General features: G+C 37.5%; 1 protein-coding gene across 3 annotated transcripts in view; it reads right to left on the bottom strand.

Annotated features, from left to right (window-relative positions):
- akap7 (A kinase (PRKA) anchor protein 7) overlaps window positions 1-21,171 on the bottom strand; it is a 50,470-nt gene that overhangs the window by 27,325 nt on the left and 1,974 nt on the right. For all 3 annotated transcript variants that reach the window (XM_008398105.3, XM_008398106.3, XM_008398108.3), the window contains exons 5-9: window positions 20,926-21,062; window positions 19,287-19,447; window positions 16,481-16,593; window positions 15,861-15,907; window positions 14,928-15,028 (exon numbers count right to left, since the gene is read on the bottom strand). In XM_008398105.3, coding sequence (XP_008396327.2) covers window positions 14,928-15,028; window positions 15,861-15,907; window positions 16,481-16,593; window positions 19,287-19,447; window positions 20,926-21,062 — 559 coding nt within the window. The remainder of the gene's footprint in view (window positions 1-14,927; window positions 15,029-15,860; window positions 15,908-16,480; window positions 16,594-19,286; window positions 19,448-20,925; window positions 21,063-21,171) is intronic.

Genomic DNA, 21,171 nt, shown 5'->3' with positions numbered 1-21,171 from the left:
ATTCTGTGAAATTAAATTAATTGGTGATTCCTTTGAAACCTGTTGGAGGACAAATATCCCAACTTCAGAACATTTGCTTTCAACTTAACAGAGCTCTGTGGTTCCTCCTATCAGTATGAGAGTCAGGGCGAGGAGGCGCCAGACATGGAAAACTGGGATGCACTCCATGCCACGATGTCAAGAATTTAGGTCTCATGGCATCTCAAGGTGTCAGCATTGCAGCCAGTGGGCTGAAGGAAATATAGCTTTATTTTGTAAGAGCCACACAGCTTTTATTGCTTCGCAAAAAAATTCAGTATTAATCTTTATTTATTTGTGTTTGTATAGTTATATAAATATGTATTGATCTTACTAAATAAATTATTAAATTATGAACGGCTGTGTGCTTTGTAATATGCTCTTCATACATCGATATCAGAATATTCCATTCCTATCCTATCGTTATTGCCACTAAGCATATTTAAATATGCTAAACTCTGTATTAAAAACATACTTAAATAATACAATTGTTTATAAATGTAGCTTTGATAGATGTTTGAATATGGTTTCCGGTAACAAAAAAGCGTGTTATGATTGATTAAATGCGCTATGTCATTTTGCCTGCTAAACACATAATGCTGAGTGGAGCGGTGTACCGCTCCAAGATGGCTGCCCTAAATCTCATCAGCGACAATAGGCGAGAGCGGTCCATGAGGCGTCTATCCTTTTATTATGTCTACGGTATCGACCACCTTGATGTTATGTAAAACTTTTGCTCTTCTTACAAATAATAGTCCGGTGCATACGACTAGGAATTCAGCTCGAATCTGACCTTTTGCACTCCCCTCCTTACCTCTGGTGAAGCTGAGATAAACAAAATGGGCATCCAGTTATTTGGTAATAGCCAATTCAAAGAATGTTATGTTTGTTGTTACATTGTTAGTGAAGTTTTTGTCGCTTTTTTGCAGCATTGGTTTGATGTATGGGAGAAACAGAAAGCCTCCATTTTCCTGCTAACTAGCTAAGGAAATGTATTGTTCTTGCGAGGGCTTCCCAGCAGTTGTGATACACTTTCATCTGATCATATTTATATCAAGGGTTTTAATCCATCTGCTTGTCTGATGAATTGCCTGAGAGATTCCTTCTGGCCATCTTGATAGACGCATGCTTTTTGTTTTTTTTTAAAGCTTGTTTTGGTGTGTTTACCCACAATCCTCCCTTTGGTTTACTTGAGGCGGGCTGTTCTTAGGCAGCCCAGAATTCAACTACACATCCACAAACAAACCAGAGTTTCATTCAACAGGACTGCTGTGAATGCTCAGTAAGACTAAAATTTATATTGTTTTCTAAGCGGATTATGTGATTTTTTTTAAACACCAGTTCAGTTGAGCTTCTTTGACTTGTGCAGTTTTTTTTAAACAATAGTGAAAATGGGATTTAAAGATGCTCCATGCTCTATGCACCCTGCTCAGTAGAGCAGGGTTCATAACAGCCATCTGATTAAAGCATTGAAAGACATCCTAGTAACATGCATACATGTATCCTAGTACATGTATGCACAGGACTGGACAACGTTCACAAATGTCAACTGGTGGTATTAAAACCTGAAAAGGTCAGGACAATCAACTAAGATCAATCAGATTTGGCCTTGCAGTGTTCAAGCCTTAGTTTACTTCTTTCTCTCTTAAATGAGACCGGCATAATGCCTAACATAGTGGTCTTTAAGTAATCCACCGTTAGCACATCAAGTAAATTGTTCTGTGTGTGAGCAACTTCACAGCGTCAGAGACTTCAGACTGCAATCTGGTTCTCTGAACCTTTTTCACTCAACAATCAATTTGGATTTTACTCCCAGAGGATCAACTGGCAAGTCTTAAGATACTGAGAGACAGATTCATCTGTCTCAGCAGCAACTTTTCCCCACAAACTTTCACCCGACTAAACCGGGATCAATGAATGACTATCAGTAACTCAGGAAAGTGGCTGAAATGTTTCCAGTGGGCTGTATTCTGCAAGGCAAAACTCTCAGTGGACTGGAAAAATAAATGGGACTGTGCCTGTTGGACAGAGCAGAAACGTAATAACGGGAAAACAATCTGACCAGAACCATGCCCGTCTTTATCTGTCCATCTGGCTGGAGCCTTTCTTTGTTTTTAAGGGGTAGACAGAGGAAAGGAATAATAAATCAGGATCCTATCAAGGAGCAGAATGTTTGTCATTAAAGATGTTTGTTGAGAAAAAGTTTGATGCTAATGGGAGCGCATGCTTCCAGAAAAGACTTTAATAGGATGAAAAATTCACTAAATATTTATTCAAATATTTGGAGTAGAGAACTCCCCCAATCAGAATTTCAGTTCTAATTTTGAATGTTAGTAAAATTAGAGTTCTCATTTAGACTGTCTTTATAGCATCTTATGCTAACTTGAAGATTTCCAAAAGTCTGAAACAGTTCCAGATCATGTATGCTTACCAACAGATACTGATAGGTCACAATTGTAAAATGTTATCATTTAGCCGTCCTGTTTGCCGCTGAACGTCTTGCTCTCTCTCTTGCTCTCTCAAACCCTGAATGAACCACAGCCAAGTCTTGACATGCTGTTGAGAATATAGATTGTTTTTAAATTTCATGTTTCACCACATCACTGATACTCAAAGTAAATAACTTTTAAGTTTTCTCTCAGCAACAACTTCTGCACCAAAGAATGCAGCTATCAGAGTGAAATTGTAGGGTTTAGCATTAAGCTTAAGGCTTATGGTTAGGATAAAAAATATTTTCTAGTTTCAGAGGGGCCAGTCTGGTCACCAGCTGGTGTACATAGCAGCGCTGTGTGTTTGACAATCGACTTAAAGGTGTTACAAACACTAAAGATGTGGCTTAGTGGCTTTTCGGGATTTTATTCAAGCTCCCCTGGTGGCTCCCCTCAACAGAACTGATAATTGCCAGTAGATTAACATTCCACCAGTTGCAGGGATGCTTTTAGTAGCTGCGTGTGGACAATCAAGAACTGCTTCATTAACCCCCCGCCCCCACCCCAAGTAGCAGCGTTAATGGAGCGTCACAAACAAGAGGTGAGAGGAGGTAAGCAAACAGAGACACCAACACACAACATACATGGTGGAGAGTTTTCCACTGAGCTCAGCTGTGTCAGCTGACCGAGGGGTGCTGGCTCTGACTGCGGCGTTGAACTCACAGCTGCTACCTTAAAGACAATCGCCTTCTTTTCCCCAGATTTACACGCACACAGCTGCGATGATGATTGTTATTTGTAGCAGCTTGTAGGCTTGAGATCTGATCCTGACCGATTGATTCACAGTGAACTCGTACGTCTTCGTCAACAGACACGTTTTGCCGTCATACACGCAGACAGTCCCTATGATCTGACCAAATCAGTTTATGTGCATTTAAAAAAAACAACAAAAAACATTTTACCTGTAAATATTTCTTCCCGGTCTGAAAATTTGTGCTAAATGTTTTGATTTCCAATTAGGTGAGAAGTAGAGGGCACCTTTTAGTAGTGTGTTATTTTATATTTAGAAATGAAGACGGCCAGAGGAAACACTGCAACAGTATTGTCTTTGTTTAGCAAATACGAACCATCAGTGCCTCGGTATTTAGTCACAAGGCATAACAACCGCATCAGTCAGATAACAGTGGCTCCAGTATCCGGTGTAATGGTCAATACCGGAATAATTAAGGAAAGAAAATGAAATGTTCATACACACTAAGAAACATAACATGCATCAACCATAATGTGATTTCATGAAAAACCTGGAGCCTCCTGTGTGTATGCTATGGTCACAGAAATATCTAAATGTGACAGGCCAGGCATTTAGCATTCCCAAAGGAGTTCCTCCCCCATAACCTTGAGTGTCCAGAATAACAATGAAAAGCAGATCTGCTTCCATTGGAAAACACATCCAGCTATTCATACTCCATGTTGCCAAAAGATTTCCGTCACTTGCCTTTAAGCATTCATACATTTTTATGACACTGCATTTTGCTACCTAATATATTTATATATAATATATAATAGAATAAGATGTTAAACAAAATTCAAATATCGGGAACAAGAGTGTGCAATCGACATCTCAACACTTTCTCATGCTGTTCAGAGACGGTGCTTTGTGGTCAATAATACAGATTGCATCTTGATACGCTGCCAACAGTCTGATACATCAAAAATTGAGAACCATTAAATCACCAGCTCAACATAATTAAATTGCTCAAGCAATCCTTAGCATTGATATAACAGAACTGATTGAATTTGATGTGATATGATAAATTAGGATAAAACAACAGAATTCTTTCTGTAGGTATCTTACCTGCATCCCATACACACACTAAGGTATTTATTCAGTAAATAGTTGATTAATAATATGCTTATTGCAGGAAAAAATATATACACTGGACTGATTAGGTCCTCAAAACTCTTCCAGTGTTAAATTGCTAAATTTGCTATAGTTATTTTGCCATTGGTGAGACAAACAATTCTTCAGACTGGGAGAGGCAGCAGAAGAAAAATCTTACAGTAGTTTACTCACCATTTTTCCTCTGTTCATGCTAAATTTCAATGATGCAAGCATTAATAAACTCAACAGTTAAAGCTACGTCTAATTACGATTACTATAGAGATGTATAAATTGGTACAAATTGCTATGAAGAGAAAAATTGTCTGGAATTGTCTTGAATTTTTCAGCATGTAAAATGAACTCTCTTACATGCTGAAGAGTAAATATTGGGAATCGTTTGGAAATCTTAAAATTAAAATATATCTTCAATCTTGTCCTTTTAAGAGTTAGCAGAAATTCTTTCTTGCTGTGCAACACCAAGTGCTTTCACATTCAAGTTTTATGATGCCTTTAAAACAAATAAACAAGCAAATCTTTATTCTATCAAACGAAGAAAGGAAACAGCTGGTAGTAATTTTGATGGAATCTTGTTGAAAAGGGTAAATATTCTGCGTCACGGCAGCTTTCACTGTAATTTGCTGATTGGTGCATCTCCTGGATTCCTGACTGAATTTCTTGTAATTACGGGTTTTCTAAAATAAAAAAAAACTTGCAGAAACAGTTCAAAACAAATTCTGTAAATGTTTCTTTCTGAGAGGATGACCGTCTGTGGTTTAGGGAGAAAACGAAGCATTACCAGCTGAACTGAGAGTTATTTTCCCAACGTGCACCTTGCCAAACAATAGGTCGCCTTAAATCAGGTGAACCTAATGAAATGCATCGTTCTTCAACACAAACTTTCAGGCTTTACGGTGTTCATTCAGATTCTGTTGAACAAACCCACCACTGAGCTCTGAGCTGCTTCGCTCTATGAGTATTTCATGCTCCTCTGATTGTGCAGTTTTTACGCCTCAGGAATTTTCCTTCTGGTTCATGGCAACTGCAGTCTTTTCCAAGGAGTTTGAATTTTTTATTTTTTTTTACTTGGATCCGTTTTCTTTACGCTTTCTGACGCAAGTCTCATCTCATGATGAAGATAAAATAAAACTCTCCTATCAAACGCAGATTCAGTCTTGCTCAGTTTGCTGCGCTGATTCCTTTTTTTTTTTTATTTGTGTCTCCTTCCTTCACTGTCCTTTAAATATCAACCTTCAATTTGGTCATCTGTTTAATGTCACCTTCAATCAGACTCTCAATTTTCCCTCTCCGTAAACCTTGCCAGCCTGTTTGCCCCTTTACTCCGCAGAGTCTTTTCAGTTCTGTCTCCTTTGCTCCGTCTCTTCTTTCCCATTCCAGACTCATTTATCTGTACCGTTTATCACATTTCTTATTCCGCCCTTTTCAATCTTTCTAACTTGTCTTTCCATACCTCCCTTCTGCTTAGTTGGCGACATCTTTCTTTAATCCACGTCTTTCTCCCTGCATTTTTCCTCCCTAATCTCACCCTACGACGTCTCTTCTGCGCAGCACAAACCTCTGGTAAGGTGTCAGCCGCATACGGCTTACCTCATTTATCCGATTTTTTAAATAAAATAAAAAATCGCTGTGAGAACAAAAACAAATCCCCTGACAAAGACTATTCAGCACCATATATAAAATTACAAACAATAGGTTGGCTTTGGTTAAATGATTTGGCTTCTTTTCCTATTTCTCAATCACCCCAAAAACAGACACGGTTCCATTCATTACATCCTGGGAATTGAGATTACTCAACAGGACCCCAGACTCTGTTCTCTAGGTGCCCTTGTTGATGCGATTCTCAGGAGAGTCCCAAATGTCATCGGCTCTCACACACCAATGCTGCCAGAATTCCCTGGACAGTTACCTGCTATATTTACCACACATTAATTACAAATTAACCTCATTCCCCAAGCAGATTTCCTAGCTGCAATACACAGGAGAAAACACCTTCAGTAGAATACCAACCCAGAGACCGTGCGACATCTTCTGCTCCCCAATTACCAACAAATTTGTGTGTGTGAGGAAAAAAAATGTTGTGTAAATGGGTTAATTGGAATTTCTATAGAGGGTAACATTCCATAGTCTATTTATTTACCAATTACAGAAGCTTGTTTATTTCAAAGCCTCCATTGTTAATCGGATAATAAACCAAGGCTTGCATTCCAGATTAGACAAACCTTAGTGTTGATGACATAGGATCAAAAAGGCAAATAGACAAATAATAAATGATCACACAATATGGCTGAAATAATCAAGCCTGATTATGGCTGCAGAGAATAAGTCGAGTCACCCCACCTTACCCACAATGCATCTCAAGACTTTCCTTCAGCCACAGTGGAAATTTCAAACATAAAGCAGAGTTTACGTGAAAAACAGCAGCGTAATGTAGCAGTGAAGATACATCTCGTATACATTAAAATATTTAGAAGTGAGAAAGCTTATTTTTGCTCATTTTTCATTCATACCAATTTAATCTTAAGACCATTTCTAATTATTTTTTCACAACCTTTACCGATACAGTTGCGTGCCATGGAAACACGACATTCAGCTTTTACAAGAAACGTGCTTAAGCCATCATTCGATATAAAACAATAAAAAAATTCCAGCAAATAAAAAATAAATCATATAATTTTTTGTCCCTGACTGACTAATCAGATTTGAAACAATTGCTTAAATGTTATAGAATACAACCCAACAGATCAACGTGTCCAGCTGGGCAGATTAAATAATTAACAGCAGGGTACGATTTTTATCACTTGTTCTAAATGAAATAAAAACCTTTTTTAACAACTTGATTTGTTTTGTGTAGAAATATATTGTAAACTACAGAATACATCTAAATATTTTTCATTATATAATAATTATTTTATTTTTTCATTTTTGCTTGTTATTAACTGAAAACTATATAGTAAAATACATTTGGTACACAATTCCTAGTAATAATGAACATTCATGTGAAACACAATACATGAAGAGTACTGCAACTACTACTTCCATGTAATATGGTAGATGTTAAAGTGTTTATTGTGCAAATTTACACACTTTTAAAATAGTGTGCGCAAATTATAGCCCTTTGTTTCCAAGTGGCCCCATGAAAGGTTAGAAAGTTATCCACCTTTGCCTTTCTACTGGTCTGCAAAAACATTCAGAATCCCCCATTAGAAGCGTTAAGCTAGGCCTCATAATCTGAAACAGCTCATTATTTTCAGAAACATGGATAATTAAAAGAAAGCCCATCGACTGCCTATTACACATTCTGGCTCTTGAGCAAATTCAGTTTAACAAATGTTAATATGTTAATATGCTTTAACATATTAACACTTAAAACTTTCAATAGGGTAAAGGTTCAGTGGTAATTGTTTTGTTTCGCAGTCTGAACCTACCTCATTTTCCTTCCAGCTGATTAGAATCAGTCAAAAAACAAAACAAAAAACAACAATGCAAAAATCTATGTTTGTAACCAAAGTAGTGTCAATATGACTTAGAAATGTACACGGTTTTAGTTCTAGCCCTTCGCTTACAAAAGCAGTTAAACTATTTCACACCGTGGGCAATATTTAACTGTCTTTTGTCATCACTTTCCTGTGAGATTTCTTTCAGATTCTGTACGTCTCCAGAGGGATATTTGCTCTCTGATATGCAAATGATTATAGTGATTCATCTGGATTTTTGGCCAGTGAGCAGAAAATGACTGCTGGCAAAAGATTTTAACGGAGAAAAAAAAAATAAAAAAGAATACATCAAGCAGTACAGCCTTTGCAAGTGTAACCTCGTCTTGGTTAAATACTAAAATGCCACGGAGCACAGAAGCGGCTTCATTAACAGACCTTTGCAGCTGTGATGCCGCGCATCTAAGTGTGTGGGCTGCAGTTTGTAAGCATTAATGCTCAGATACAGTTTCTGTTGTTTCTGGATAAGCAGCTGCGAGTGTGACCGCTTCATACTGTAAATGCCAGCAGGCCGTGACAGCAGCCACACGTGTCGTTTTCCTGAAACCGTCTCACCCACACAGATCAGCTAAGGGTGTCGCATGGGCCATCTGGAAGAAAAAAAAAGCCTGTACCGTCAAGAAGACTACGATCTTTAAATATTCTGAAGTTCATCTCACTTAAAAAGCGCTCCTTCACAGAGAACGACGATCTGTCCGGCGAAGTGAAAATCAAACCGTTTAAACATTCCTTACATTTTATGTAACAAGCGTCGTTGCTGACACAATACTGATGGTTTCCTTGTCACACACACACACGCGGACACACACGCCTACACAATGAATTATCTACAGTTTCTTAGCTTACACGTCGCTGTCACATTCCTACAGAGCAGCGTGGAGAAAGAGAACAGAGAGAAACTTAAATATTCCTCCTCAGAGTGCTCTGGCTTTAAAACCTTTTATGTCCCGTTTGATGCTGACAAAGAAGGTCTGGAGGTAATTATGCCAAATCGCTGCATGTCAAACATAATGTTTATTACTATAAACAATTAATCTTGAGTTGTCGTTGTAGTATTTTCCTTATATTCTGGCGTCCCCCCTCTCATCATACAACCCTGAACTATTGGACAGTAAATAACAGACTCCGTTGTGGATTATGTTTTACAGGATTACAGGATTAACATGTCTATAAACACAATCGGACACTGTCCACTGAGATTCACCACTAAAAGCCTTAGTAAACCTCACTGGCTTCCTGCTATCTCAGTGTTTTTCCAACCACTGTGCCGCGGCACGCTAGTGTACCGTGAGTGATCGTCAGGTGTGCCATGGAAATGATCCAATTTCACCTACCGTATTTTCGAGATTACAAGGTGCTACTTTTTTCCTACACTTTGAACATGCAGCTTTTCTGTGTATTTTTCTTCAACCACCAGGGGGCTCTTTAGCAAGTAGTGAACCATTGGAAGTCAAAATTGGAAATCAAAGAAGAAAGTGCTAATTTTCATTTAGAACAAGCACATGCTAGCAGCCATGCTAGCAGAAGGCATGACGGAGAAATGTTTTCAAACTATGATGCAGCTTCTAAGTTGAAGAGTATCGATCTGGCAGTACAGGAGGGAAATAGAGCCGCTGCACGTAAACTCGGCGTGAACAAAACCGGATTTGGAGACGGAGAACCGCGTCCTTAATATATCCAGCAGTTATTAGGACGCAGCTCTTTGCTGCCCTCTGCTGGGTCCTTATGGGAAACCGAGAGTGGCAGAGATACCAGCGGCCTGTAGCCCGGTGCGGCTGATATATGCAAGTTCAAAAAATCTGAAGGTACGGTTGATAGTATGGTGCGCTCATAGTCCGGAAAATACGGTAATTGGTCATAAAATATTTTTTGAAAACGAATTGATTATCTGCAAATAATGCCATCTTTGAGTGTCTCTGCTGTAGTAGTGACTAGCAGCGTAATCATGTAATTTTATTATCACTAGATGGCAGTAGGTACAGAGCATTTTACATTAAAACAAGAACATTAGTGATGCATGAATGTTACTACATTCATGCATCACACACACGACAGTGTTGTGACACTGTTCAGGTGTATTTTTGAAGTGGACATGTTAAGTGCAATTTGAAATAAGAAATGTAACATATGATAAAAATAATTTTTTGTGTTTATTTGACTCCTATTCAAGACACTTTGATAAGAATGACTATATATGTAATATAGGCGGCTACAGAGTATCTTTGTTTACATTTTTGGTTGGTGGTGTGCCTCGTGCTTTTTTTCAATTAAAACAATGTACCTTGGCTCAAAAAAGGTTGAAAAACACTGATGGTCTCTTGATTGACATTCTAAATTTTACGTCTGCCTCAACCCCAGAAAAATGTGTGGTTGCAATTTGCTCTACCGATTTTATAAAAAGTTGTTTTTATATTGCTACCTCGCAAAATTGTGCTACAGGCCATCTGCAAAAGCTCCACAAGGAGCAGCCGAAACACTTGATGTTGAAATTTAAATTGTTCAAAGCGAAACTGTTAAGTTTACGAAGCAGAAGAACAACTTTTTCTGGAAGGTTTGCCCACACACAAAGAACTGGAAATGCCCTGACTGATGTAAAGGGCTTGAATTTAAATGAGTCACATCAAAACAGAGAGTAAAGCAGCTAATATTAGCCAAAACTTCTAGAGTAGCATATGTACAGTTTGAATTAAACACTCTTGAAAGTACATTTTGTAAGCTCTTCAACAATATCTAACACAGCAGACTGAAGATCAGTCATCAACATTGATCAGTCTAGCTTTGAGAGAAATAAAAGCTCCAAGTCTTTCTAATTGAGATTTTTCACTTAAAATAAAACAAAATTATGTTTTTTTTGTGATTTAAATGATTTAGCAAAGAAGAAACACATCAATCAAAAGTAAAATAAAAACATGATAACTTAGAAAGGCATTTCTTCATTTCCAGGCCTCGTGCCAGATTGACTTGAAACTGCCCTGTAGGAGAGACACTGCTTTAAACTATTTACAGTATGAGCAGTTTCTTGGGTAAATTAGTTGAACTGTGTATAAAAGAATCACTTTTTTTTTATTTTTTATGGTTGCCTCGTGATTATTTTTGTGTCAGCCGTGAAACTACAGAGTGTTGGCTGAACAAAGGCCCTCCCAAGGAGAGAGTGATGCCACATACTGCTCATCATGTGTTTTGGCCTCAGACTATGGATATTTAAAGCCCAACTGTGAATGCTGGCCTCTTTCAAACCAAGGGGACTTTCAGAATGCTGAATGCTTTCTTTTTCACTTCAATTCTCATGCTGCTTTTAATTAAAAGTGAAACGAATAATCCTAGTTTTTTTTTTTTAAGAAAGGTTTCAGCTTCCACCCAGAGCAGGGGTCTGCAACCTGCAAGTCTCGAGCTCCTTTACAGAAGCTCTGCAAAGCTCTGGTCAGCAGTAACGCTGAAGCAAATTATGGTTATCATCAGGTACATGTACAGCATTACTGTGACAGAACAGCTTGAAGAAAAGACCTCTATAAACACATGTGAGGAGCGATATATCAACAAAATAAAAAAGAGTCGTAGATTTTTGCAGGGAAAAACGGGTAAACAAGACTTTTAAATCAACGAGGGCGCATGCATTTTTTTTATTTGTTCTCTCTCTATGTGACTTCCACTATTATATTACCCAAGGGTATATTTAAAAAGTAGCAATAATATTCAGATGCATCATCAGTTGCTTCTTTTTTAATTGTTGGGAAGATTGCACACACCTAATTAACATTATTTCCACTGATTATCATTTGAGGAGGTTTTTGTTGTTTTCAAAAAAGATCTTCAGAGCGCAAAAGAACGTGGGAGCATTCGAAGTATGAATTCTGATGTTTTACATCTTACTAATTATTTTTAACATTAGGAACAAACGGGGAATACCCACTTCTGTCAAATTATTAGATTTTTTCAAATTACTCTTTATTTGTGTAGTTTTGCTACAAAATGTTTACTTTTTTCAAGTCACTATGCTTGTTGTTCTTTTGTTGGCTTATTTTCTACCTACTTTACTTTCTATCTACAAATAGAGTTCTTACTCTCGACTGTCGCCACATGCTTAATCAAAATGAGGTTTTTATTCGACTGGGCATCCTTAAATTGTTAATTTCATAACTTCTGGAACAATGATGGGAAGAGAAATGTACAAAAGTATGTTTATCTGAGCAATTCCCTTCACTTCTACCAGCAAGAATCACCACTCTGTTTGTAAACGCTCCAGTTTATCATCCTCTGCTGCGAAACAGCAGAAGTGCCAGATGATGTTCAGCTTTAAATATGCATGTCTTGTTTTGGGGAAGCTCTTCGCAAAACCACAAGCTTCCTTTTGATGAAGGGATGTGTGAGGTAAACATCCTTCTGCTCAGTTTCTCACTCCCCACGCACACACACACGTACACACACACACACTGCCGCTCTCCTGTGAAATCCAGTGATCCACGAAACACCGTGGCAGCCCACTTCTACTGAAACTGACAGATCTCCGTCACTCACACACCCCCACACCCACAGCTATTAGTAAACCTGACAGTGGAATAAAGGAAGCGCCGTTTTGCTACTCTTCGTCAACCTGTGATAGTCAGTGTGAATAACACGTTGATCCTGTTGGCTCGAATGAAAGTGACAATTTACATTTTCTACACTTTATTTTATTATTTAAAAGTCAGCTGTTTCTCTTACTTGAGGCTTAAATTGCATGTTAATGGTTTAACTAAATTATGATCTATTTTATTTTATTTTAAGCAGTAAAGCAATAGTTATTTATGCTGCTGCAAGAAATAAATAACACTTTGATTACCTTTACCTACTGGTAAGCATAATTAACAGAAGGTAAAGCTCTTGTTAAACTTATTAGTAATTTGCACTTGTTTATTGTGGAGAATATAATTTTTTATTTGTTTGTTTTATCCTTTTACTTTGGACCTTTTTTGTGTCTGGAATAAAGATATGATGATGATGATGTTGACACTAATGAGTTATGAAGCTGATATTAGTTGCTTAATTAGTCAGGCTAACTGCTGGGGTGGAGGCTGCAGTCAGATGCATAATGAAATTGACCTTCTTGCTTACTGTAGTTTCAAACCAGTTTTACTTTAATAAGAGTGATGGATGGCGCTCATCGAGTTCCCACACTGAAGCCGCCTTCAGGATTTGCGGTCAGAAATATTTCTACAGTCAAATTTGTATTTTTTGTACCAAAAAACAGGAGAAACACTGGAAGTGTGCAGAAACAGGTGGGGGAGGGACAGCATTGTGTAACTCTGTGTTAAAACAGCAGTGACAAATGACAGCTGTAATGATGCTGGTAAGTGACCTGGGACTATTATTTATTATTATTATTATTGGACATGTAATAACTGGTGAAATTAATCTAATTAGCACATCATGAAACTGTTCATTTATTTCTGTAATTCAGATTATAAGTAAAGCTTAATTTAAAAATTAGAATAATACAATTAAAAAAGAAAATAACATTTCAATAAAATTTTGAAAATGGTTTTATTGAAAATTTGACTGAAAATCACTTTCAAAATTCAGAGGACTGCTGGCTTTAGGATACCTCCACATTTTTCAGGTAAAAATGTAAAACCTTTTCATACTTTCAGTCATTTATAATGACAAAATATCAGCATTCATTATTAATTTAAGGCAAATGCAGGTACAGCATGAAGGCCCTACATATGGTACCAGAAAAAAATCTGAGACTGGATGGAAGGAGATGAAATCGCTAAAGAAGTTGCATCCAAGAATGTTACTAGAAAGATCTGTGGAAGGAAAAAGCGTTGTACCATGAGGGAAAACTGCATCCACGTATAAACCCATTACAGAAGCCACCACACATGGACGTATCCATGATAAGGACTACAACTGTTGCATTGCTTGTATTAAGCAACTCCAGAACCAAATACAAAGTGAGAAGCTTGTTATTCTCTTAGGGTAATGATGAGAATAATGAGAGCAGGACAGCTGCTCAGTGATCATTACTGTATACTACATGAACATATTTCAGAGGGCTGATACTCTCTGATTTCTGAGAGAGGATCAGTTGTGTAAATCTTAAAATTACACGAATTTTAAGATTTGTGTGATATTCAATTTTTCCCAAAGACTTATTTGCATCAAGCAGCAACAAGCTGACAGATTTTAATTGCTCAAATACATCAATCTGCTGTATTTAGTCTTTACCAAATCCCGCAATCACTTTCCGAGCGTTTTTGCAATATTCACTTTTAATAAGACTCACATTTATTGGGAAAAAAAGCATATGGTCCAACTGTGAATTATGACTGCATGTTTTAGCAACAAATTACACCCAATCAAACTTTAGGACCTACTTACAGGAACGCATATGGACGGACAAATGTTTTGTACCCATTATGTAATGAGTTGAAAAAACTGAAATTCATTAACAAGCTGCTCAGTGAGTCACTGAGCCTTCCGGCTACATCAACGACACACTGCTTCAAAATCTACATAAACACATGTTAAACCTACTAAAAAACGACTTTATTTCCTAAAGCACCACAGCTGTAACTCGCACACCTTCTGTACTACTTTCATTAGCCCTTGCGCTTGTATTTTACAGCATGACCGGGGTTTACTACACAGCGCTGGCAGGGCGGTAATGAGCAACTGGGAAGCAGAGTCTGAAATGGAAATGAGCTCCAGAGGAACCCCACCGCGCTCCATTATGCCAGTTTGTCTTACGTCGAACCTTTGATGCCCAGGTGAGCTTAAATGGTGTTTAAAAAACATGACTCTATGAAAACTCTCCCAATCAAACGGTCACCTGGCTACCGTGTTGAACAAAACAACCTCCAGGTTTACCGACCCTCTGCAACATAAATCAGTCCAAGCTTCACACGCTGTAATGAATAACAAATACGGACGACGGCTCAGCTTCAATGATGGAGACACAAATGAAGGCAATTAAATCCGAAAACAGGGTGCTGAGACGATTTTACCTGTTGATATTAAAACCTACATGGACGAGGAAATTCACAATCCTATACGCACAGTGACGGCGCCCTCTGGTGGATCTGTGAAGAACCGGAGACTCACACTTACCTAGTTGTAGTGAAGTCTCGGTGTGGTAATATCCGTCTTGCTGCTTCTTTTTTAACATGGAACACAAATCCAAACGCTCCACTCTCTGGTTTCCAAAAAATCTGAGCGTTAAAGAAAGATTGCACATCAGTTTTTACAACCGTCTTAAAGCAATCAGCACCAAAAAACAAATGATACACAGGTGATTAGATTTGGTTTGCGGCGTTAATACATTTGGTTAAGGGCCCCCCCTCACACCAGATTAAGATTTCACCATAACAACACAAATCATCCAAAAAGTGGATCCTCTGTAGGAATTTGGAGAAGTCCTCCAAAACACATCCAACTATAGTACCACGATCAGGCCTCTTGTACAAGGAGATCGGTGTGAGCTGATCTCCCTGTTGTTGTGACCCCCAGAAGCACAAACTACTCCAAATTGCGCATGTATACTGGCCACTGGTTGACAGAAAACAGGTTTCCTGTCTGCAGCTCAAAGGTATAATGTAACTGTCTAAATAAATCCCGGCATCCTCTTTAATAAAGCTGATGAATGAGAAGGAACATGTGCGATTGGCTGCTCATTGAATAAATAATACATTTACATAACTGCAAAGACAGCTTCAGACTGCGTACTGGATTAACTTCCTACTGGAATTTGTTTTTCTAGATTTGCCAAAATCCAACAGAGATTGCACGGACGTTAGAGTCGCGACCCTCTTAATCCGGCATGAAGTTGGGCCTTGATAATAATTTGTTGTTACACCAATGTATTATTCATACATTCATAAAAAGCAGCAAAACATATTTTACAAATGCTCTAAACCAGTCTCAAACAGCATAAATTACTGCCATCTAATGAGCCAGTGTTAATACCCACAAAATCCCATCAAACAAAATCTATGCATCCCACTGCTTTGGTACGGGCTGCTTGCAGACGAATGGAGTACTTACTTGTCTGTGTAGTCGGAGTAAAGGCCTGGCTCCACTCGTTTTATTCCCTGGTGGAGATAAGAAAATAAAAATAGTTCTTAGTGAATAAATCATCCGTTTTATGACACTTACATCCTCTTGGTAACACAACAGTGACATTGTCTGGTAGGCGCCAGACAGGAAGAGCTTCCATCAAATGTCAACAGGATAAATATATATATATATATAGATGCAGTTCTTCCTGTCTTGTGACACTTCTATTCTAACAGAGACATTTCTTTTTGCTTCTTCTATTTATGTCAGATTCCCATTACTGTGCATGGTATTTACATAACGTCACATATTGTGATGTTCTTCTTCTTCATTCCCTGCATTGATCTGAGATGAAAATGACGAAACAAATCCATATTCACATGAACTTATAACGGCTGGGGGTTAACAAGAGCAATAATTATGCAAGATAAACTTTTCAAAAACAACTGAAAGGAAGGTTGAAAGATTTATTTAAAAGTTTATTAGTGAGTCGTTATCTTTTTAGCAAATAATAAAAAAGAAGAAAAACTGGGCTTCATGGGAGAAAACTAAAATGAAAACAAATACAATTTTGTTGCATTTTCTGTACGTTTGTTGCAGGTTCATGCCTGAAATCGGAGTTTTGATGCTCTTGACAGCTTCATGACGGTGAGGTGGGGCTCGAAGTCACGGCAGTCTCCCTGCAGGAGACCTTGCTCCTCGAAACGCCTGCGCACCAACTCTGCAACACGCATGTAAGATATGCATTTTTATTTTCCCCCCAATTCAGACTTTGCTGCAAAATTAGAATAAAAACACAACAATAATTACAGCTGGAAAGTAAAGTAAAAACAATTAACACAATAGCTTCATTGCCAATATCAAAAGGGGAACAATGTTAGTTCACAGGTAATGGAAAACACTGCACTGTAGGCAAATCACATAAAAGATAAAAAAAAAAAACAAGCAAACTCGTAAACAAATAGGCTGCAAAGACAGATAAACACATGCAGAAAACAAACACCCACCAGCTGATGAGGGTTAGTGGAAAGCTAGAGAGGTATTTTTAGAAGAGAAACTCTGCAGGGAGAGAAAGGTTAGTATATAATCAATAGCAGCGGTGAAGAGAGCAGACAGGATGACAAGAGGCTCTAACTTGCCGTCTTATCCTTCGTTTGTTCCAGCTGCTACATGGAAATTCAGTTCGAGATTAAAAACAAAAATACCAGCCTCTCTTCTTCTATCAACCATGTTTTACCTTAGATACAAGATGCTAAGATCTAACTTGTGTAAAATGCTCCTGCATGCAGGACCTCACAAGGATACAAAGACTTCAGAACCTCAACTTTTGGTTGTAGTTAGCATAACGAATTGTATCAGACGAGGAATGTTTATGCTGCACTCAAAGCATTTGACAAAAAGTCATTTTAGTGATACGATGTCTTTGTAAAATTTTCAAAAAAAAAATGCAGGAAGAAGTTACATCTTATAACTAACCAAATGCATTTGGACAGATAGTCTAAAATAATTAGTACCTGATTTAGAAAGGTAACACGCCAGAGAGGAAAAATGCAGAAAGTGCTGATGTAGAGTAGATTTGTATGGAAGGCAGGCAGGCTCTCGTTACTGCTTTCAAACTATAATAACATTTTTAAAATTATGGTTTCAAAACCACGACGATTTGACATTTCCCGCTGTTTAACATATTTTTTCATTAAAAGGGCGGAGAAAAGAATGACTAATTTTCTCTGACTGTAATGAGGCTAAAGCAACACAGCACCACCTTAGCAAACCTGTTGCTGCTCAGCAGGATAAAAATAAGTAAATAAATAAATAAATAAATAAATAAATAAATAAATAAATAAATAAATAAAAATACTAAAAATGTTCAGCTGCTTCCAACAACAAGACAAATCTGGCGGTTTGGAACCCTTTCTGCTTGTCAAAAACACGGATGCGCATAGAGCTGGAAGTAAAGAAACATCCAGAATAGCTGCAAAAGAACCAGGTTTTAAAACTACAGCAGGAAAACACGACACAGCATGTCTGTTAAGCAGCAGAGTGCAGGGGAGCTAATAATCGCTTTATTATACTCGTCTTTATCCAATTAGAGGAGGATGGAAAAAAAGGGGGAAATATTCCTGAAAGCTACAACTTCAATTCAGTTTAGTTCAGTTTATTTATAGAGTACCAATTTCCAAAACATGCGGTCTCAAGCACTTTCCAGAAACAAAATTAATTTAATCCAATCATACAGTAATTTACATACATTACTACAGAATTGAGATTGTCTTTATGATCTGAATAATTTCTATTTGTTAGTAAATCTAAATCAAAAAAGTAAATCTTACAGAAAATGGTTAACTGCAGTAATCAATGTGTCGCACTATTTTAGCATCAGTAGGATGGTTACGCAAGTAATTAGTTCAAGCTGTACATTTTTTCTTTTAAATCAGGTAGATAAGCTAATCTATCTGATTTATACTGTATTAAATTTATGCTTTAATACAGTAAGACTGAATTTGTACTGCAGAGTATCATACAGTGAGACTCTCAAAGCGACCCGTTCATGGTGGATGGTGCAGATTAACTCTATCCATGGAAGTGGAATTTACCAGAATATTAGTAGCATTTGCCCAAATATGAGAAGTAAATATCATGGATGTGAAGCTGAAAAATACCTGGGCCACACTAAATAAAACCTTTTAAAATTAGACAAAAAAAGGAAAATGTATAATAATAATAATAATCTAATATCTCAACAATGGCAAACTTGTTAAGCTTCCTTATTGTGTGTCATACTTGTCCACGTTTCTACTGCTTGAAAACAATCCATATTTCTAAATAAACTGAAGAGTGTAGTTTTGAATTTAGAGATCATTCTTGTTTCAGCTGGTGAGAATAATCTTAGAAATGTTGGCTTAGCATTTCAACCACAGGCACACATCCAAATTATACATTCAAACAAATTATTCACATACATATGCACAGAGAGACACATACAGCTTTAAACACAGTGAAAAACCCACTGAATTGCTCATTCTATGACTAGATGTAATTAGTGAGGTGTGTTAAAGCTCTGACTTTGTTCCCAGGTGATAAAGTTCAGATGTTACTTTTTGAATCCCAAAATGCTAAATTTACTTCAAGCCACCTAGATATGTCTGTCACACAGTTAGCTTATTAGAAAGATCATCCAGCTGCAATAAAGTTAAAATTATTAACAAAGACAACAAACAGATGCAGAAGCAAGCCTGACTTCAAGCATCCCCCCAGAGAGCACCACAAACAAAACCTATCACACTAAAACTTAATGAAGCACGCTCAATAATAATAAAGACATAATTCCTAATTAATAATAAAGACATAATTCCTAATTAGCAACCTTCACACTTGTCTGACTGCTATGTAGAAGCGCTGATAACAGACTCTGACCTGCGAGGCTGTCCAGTGTGGGTCTGTGTTCTCCGCCGTCCAGCCCAACAAACATCACCTCCTTCCTGAAATGACGGATTCCCGAGAAGGGCAGCACCAGGTCCCGCCCCCCCAGCAGCTCGGCCACTGACGGCTCGGCCTGTGCCAGCACGGCAGCCGCACTGAGAAATAAATAATAATAATAATAATAATAACACCCACGTCAGTACACACAGAGCAGGTCGAAGCCTAATCCCCCCCCCACCTCTCCCTGCCGTGTTACGTAATAACATAAGTTATTAAAGACAGAGTCTTCCTCATGCAGATTTTGAATATGTATCTCTGCATGACATGCTGTGGAAACATACTGAGATGGATCAGCTTCAATCTGAGCTGCTGGTTTTTTAGAATAACAGGGCAGCTTTTACTTCCCACATCAGTACAAAACTGGGAGCATTGTGGCTGCATACAAGTTTATGCAGTTTATTGAATATTTCTAATTTAAATATTTTGATAATACATGTGCCAAAGAATGTGCATAGAAAGTAAATACTGAACAGATGATTATTGTGTAACAGTAGCATGACTGTTATCAATATGTTTACATTTCATTTGGTTAAAACAGTTCAAAGGTATCATGTAGAGTTCTATTTAATAAATTGGAATATGTTTCAATAATGCTTGTTTGACAGATTAAAAATAGCTACCTTTAATTAGATATTAAACGTAATTTTCATTTAACCCAAATTTTTGTATGTTATCAAGTACATAAATATGAACTGTTTATGTTGCCTCAAAAAGTTCCTAAAACCAAAGGGTTTGGCTGGTAGTTTACACCTCATTTAAGAACCACTTGATCCAGTTGAACCTGAATTTAAAGTGATGACCCAATTTGAATTTTTTGAGTATTCAATTAGTTAGTGCAAAATACGGGAGGGTAAAATGTCAAAATCAAGGTGTGATTTGGCAAATCAAAGACAAACTGAGTCCGATTACCATAAATCAATGTCAAAACACACATTTTTTAGAAACTATTTTAAATATTAAAGATGGAAAAATGTAAGAAAGTCAAATATTTATCCATCCTCTATTCTCTCTCTTTTTTTTTTTTTACTCATCTATACCTAGATAATCATAAAACTAAATTCCAGACTTTTTTTGATATTACATTTTGCCAATAACTACTGGAATGCTTAAATGGCCGACTTGCATTGAGAATGAAAAAAACGGCAAAACAACTCAGCTAAAAAGAACCTCAGCACAATACTGCACGTACTACACGAATATACATGTTGGCTTAAATTAATCTGATGGGTCTCTGTTTGATTCAATTTCAGAATAGAATATGTTATTAGACGTGCGTGTGTTCTTTTAGATAAAAAAAGGACAGCTGTAGTCACAATCCCTTCATTTAGTTAATATTTCCCCTGGTCTCTGCCGTTGCTTCACATAATCCCTGGGTATTAAATCATCTCTAAACATCATCTGAATTTCTCTTTCATTAGGTAAGCAGCCCTGCTGCACTGGAGGAAACTGAGAGAGAAAAATCAACAAGAGTGAATATTCCTGATGTCAGAAAAGCTTGTTTTTGTTTCTAATTGATCAACATAACAATTTTCTCAATGTTTTGCGTTCAAATTTCTAATCATTTCTTACTCACAGCTCTACTTGCTCCTCACTGGCCAGATGAGTGACCAGTAGTGTGATGTGAAGGGTCGGGACTGGGATCATGGCTTTGGCGAGTCGGGGCTCCTGCCGAAGCACGGCCTCTTGCACCTCTTTCACAAGTGACTTTATCTGCCGTTGGAAACATTTGCTTTCAGTTACTGGCAACAGAAAGACGTTTATTTACTCTGACAAACACAAAATTTACTCCTGGAAATTAAATATCCACTTTATTATGAAC

The sequence above is a fragment of the Poecilia reticulata genome, chromosome 21 (genome assembly GCF_904066995.2).
Source record: "Poecilia reticulata chromosome 21, P_reticulata-male-v2, whole genome shotgun sequence".
In the NCBI taxonomy this organism is placed as follows: domain Eukaryota; kingdom Metazoa; phylum Chordata; class Actinopteri; order Cyprinodontiformes; family Poeciliidae; genus Poecilia; species Poecilia reticulata.
This window is presented reverse-complemented; position numbering and strand designations above follow the sequence as displayed.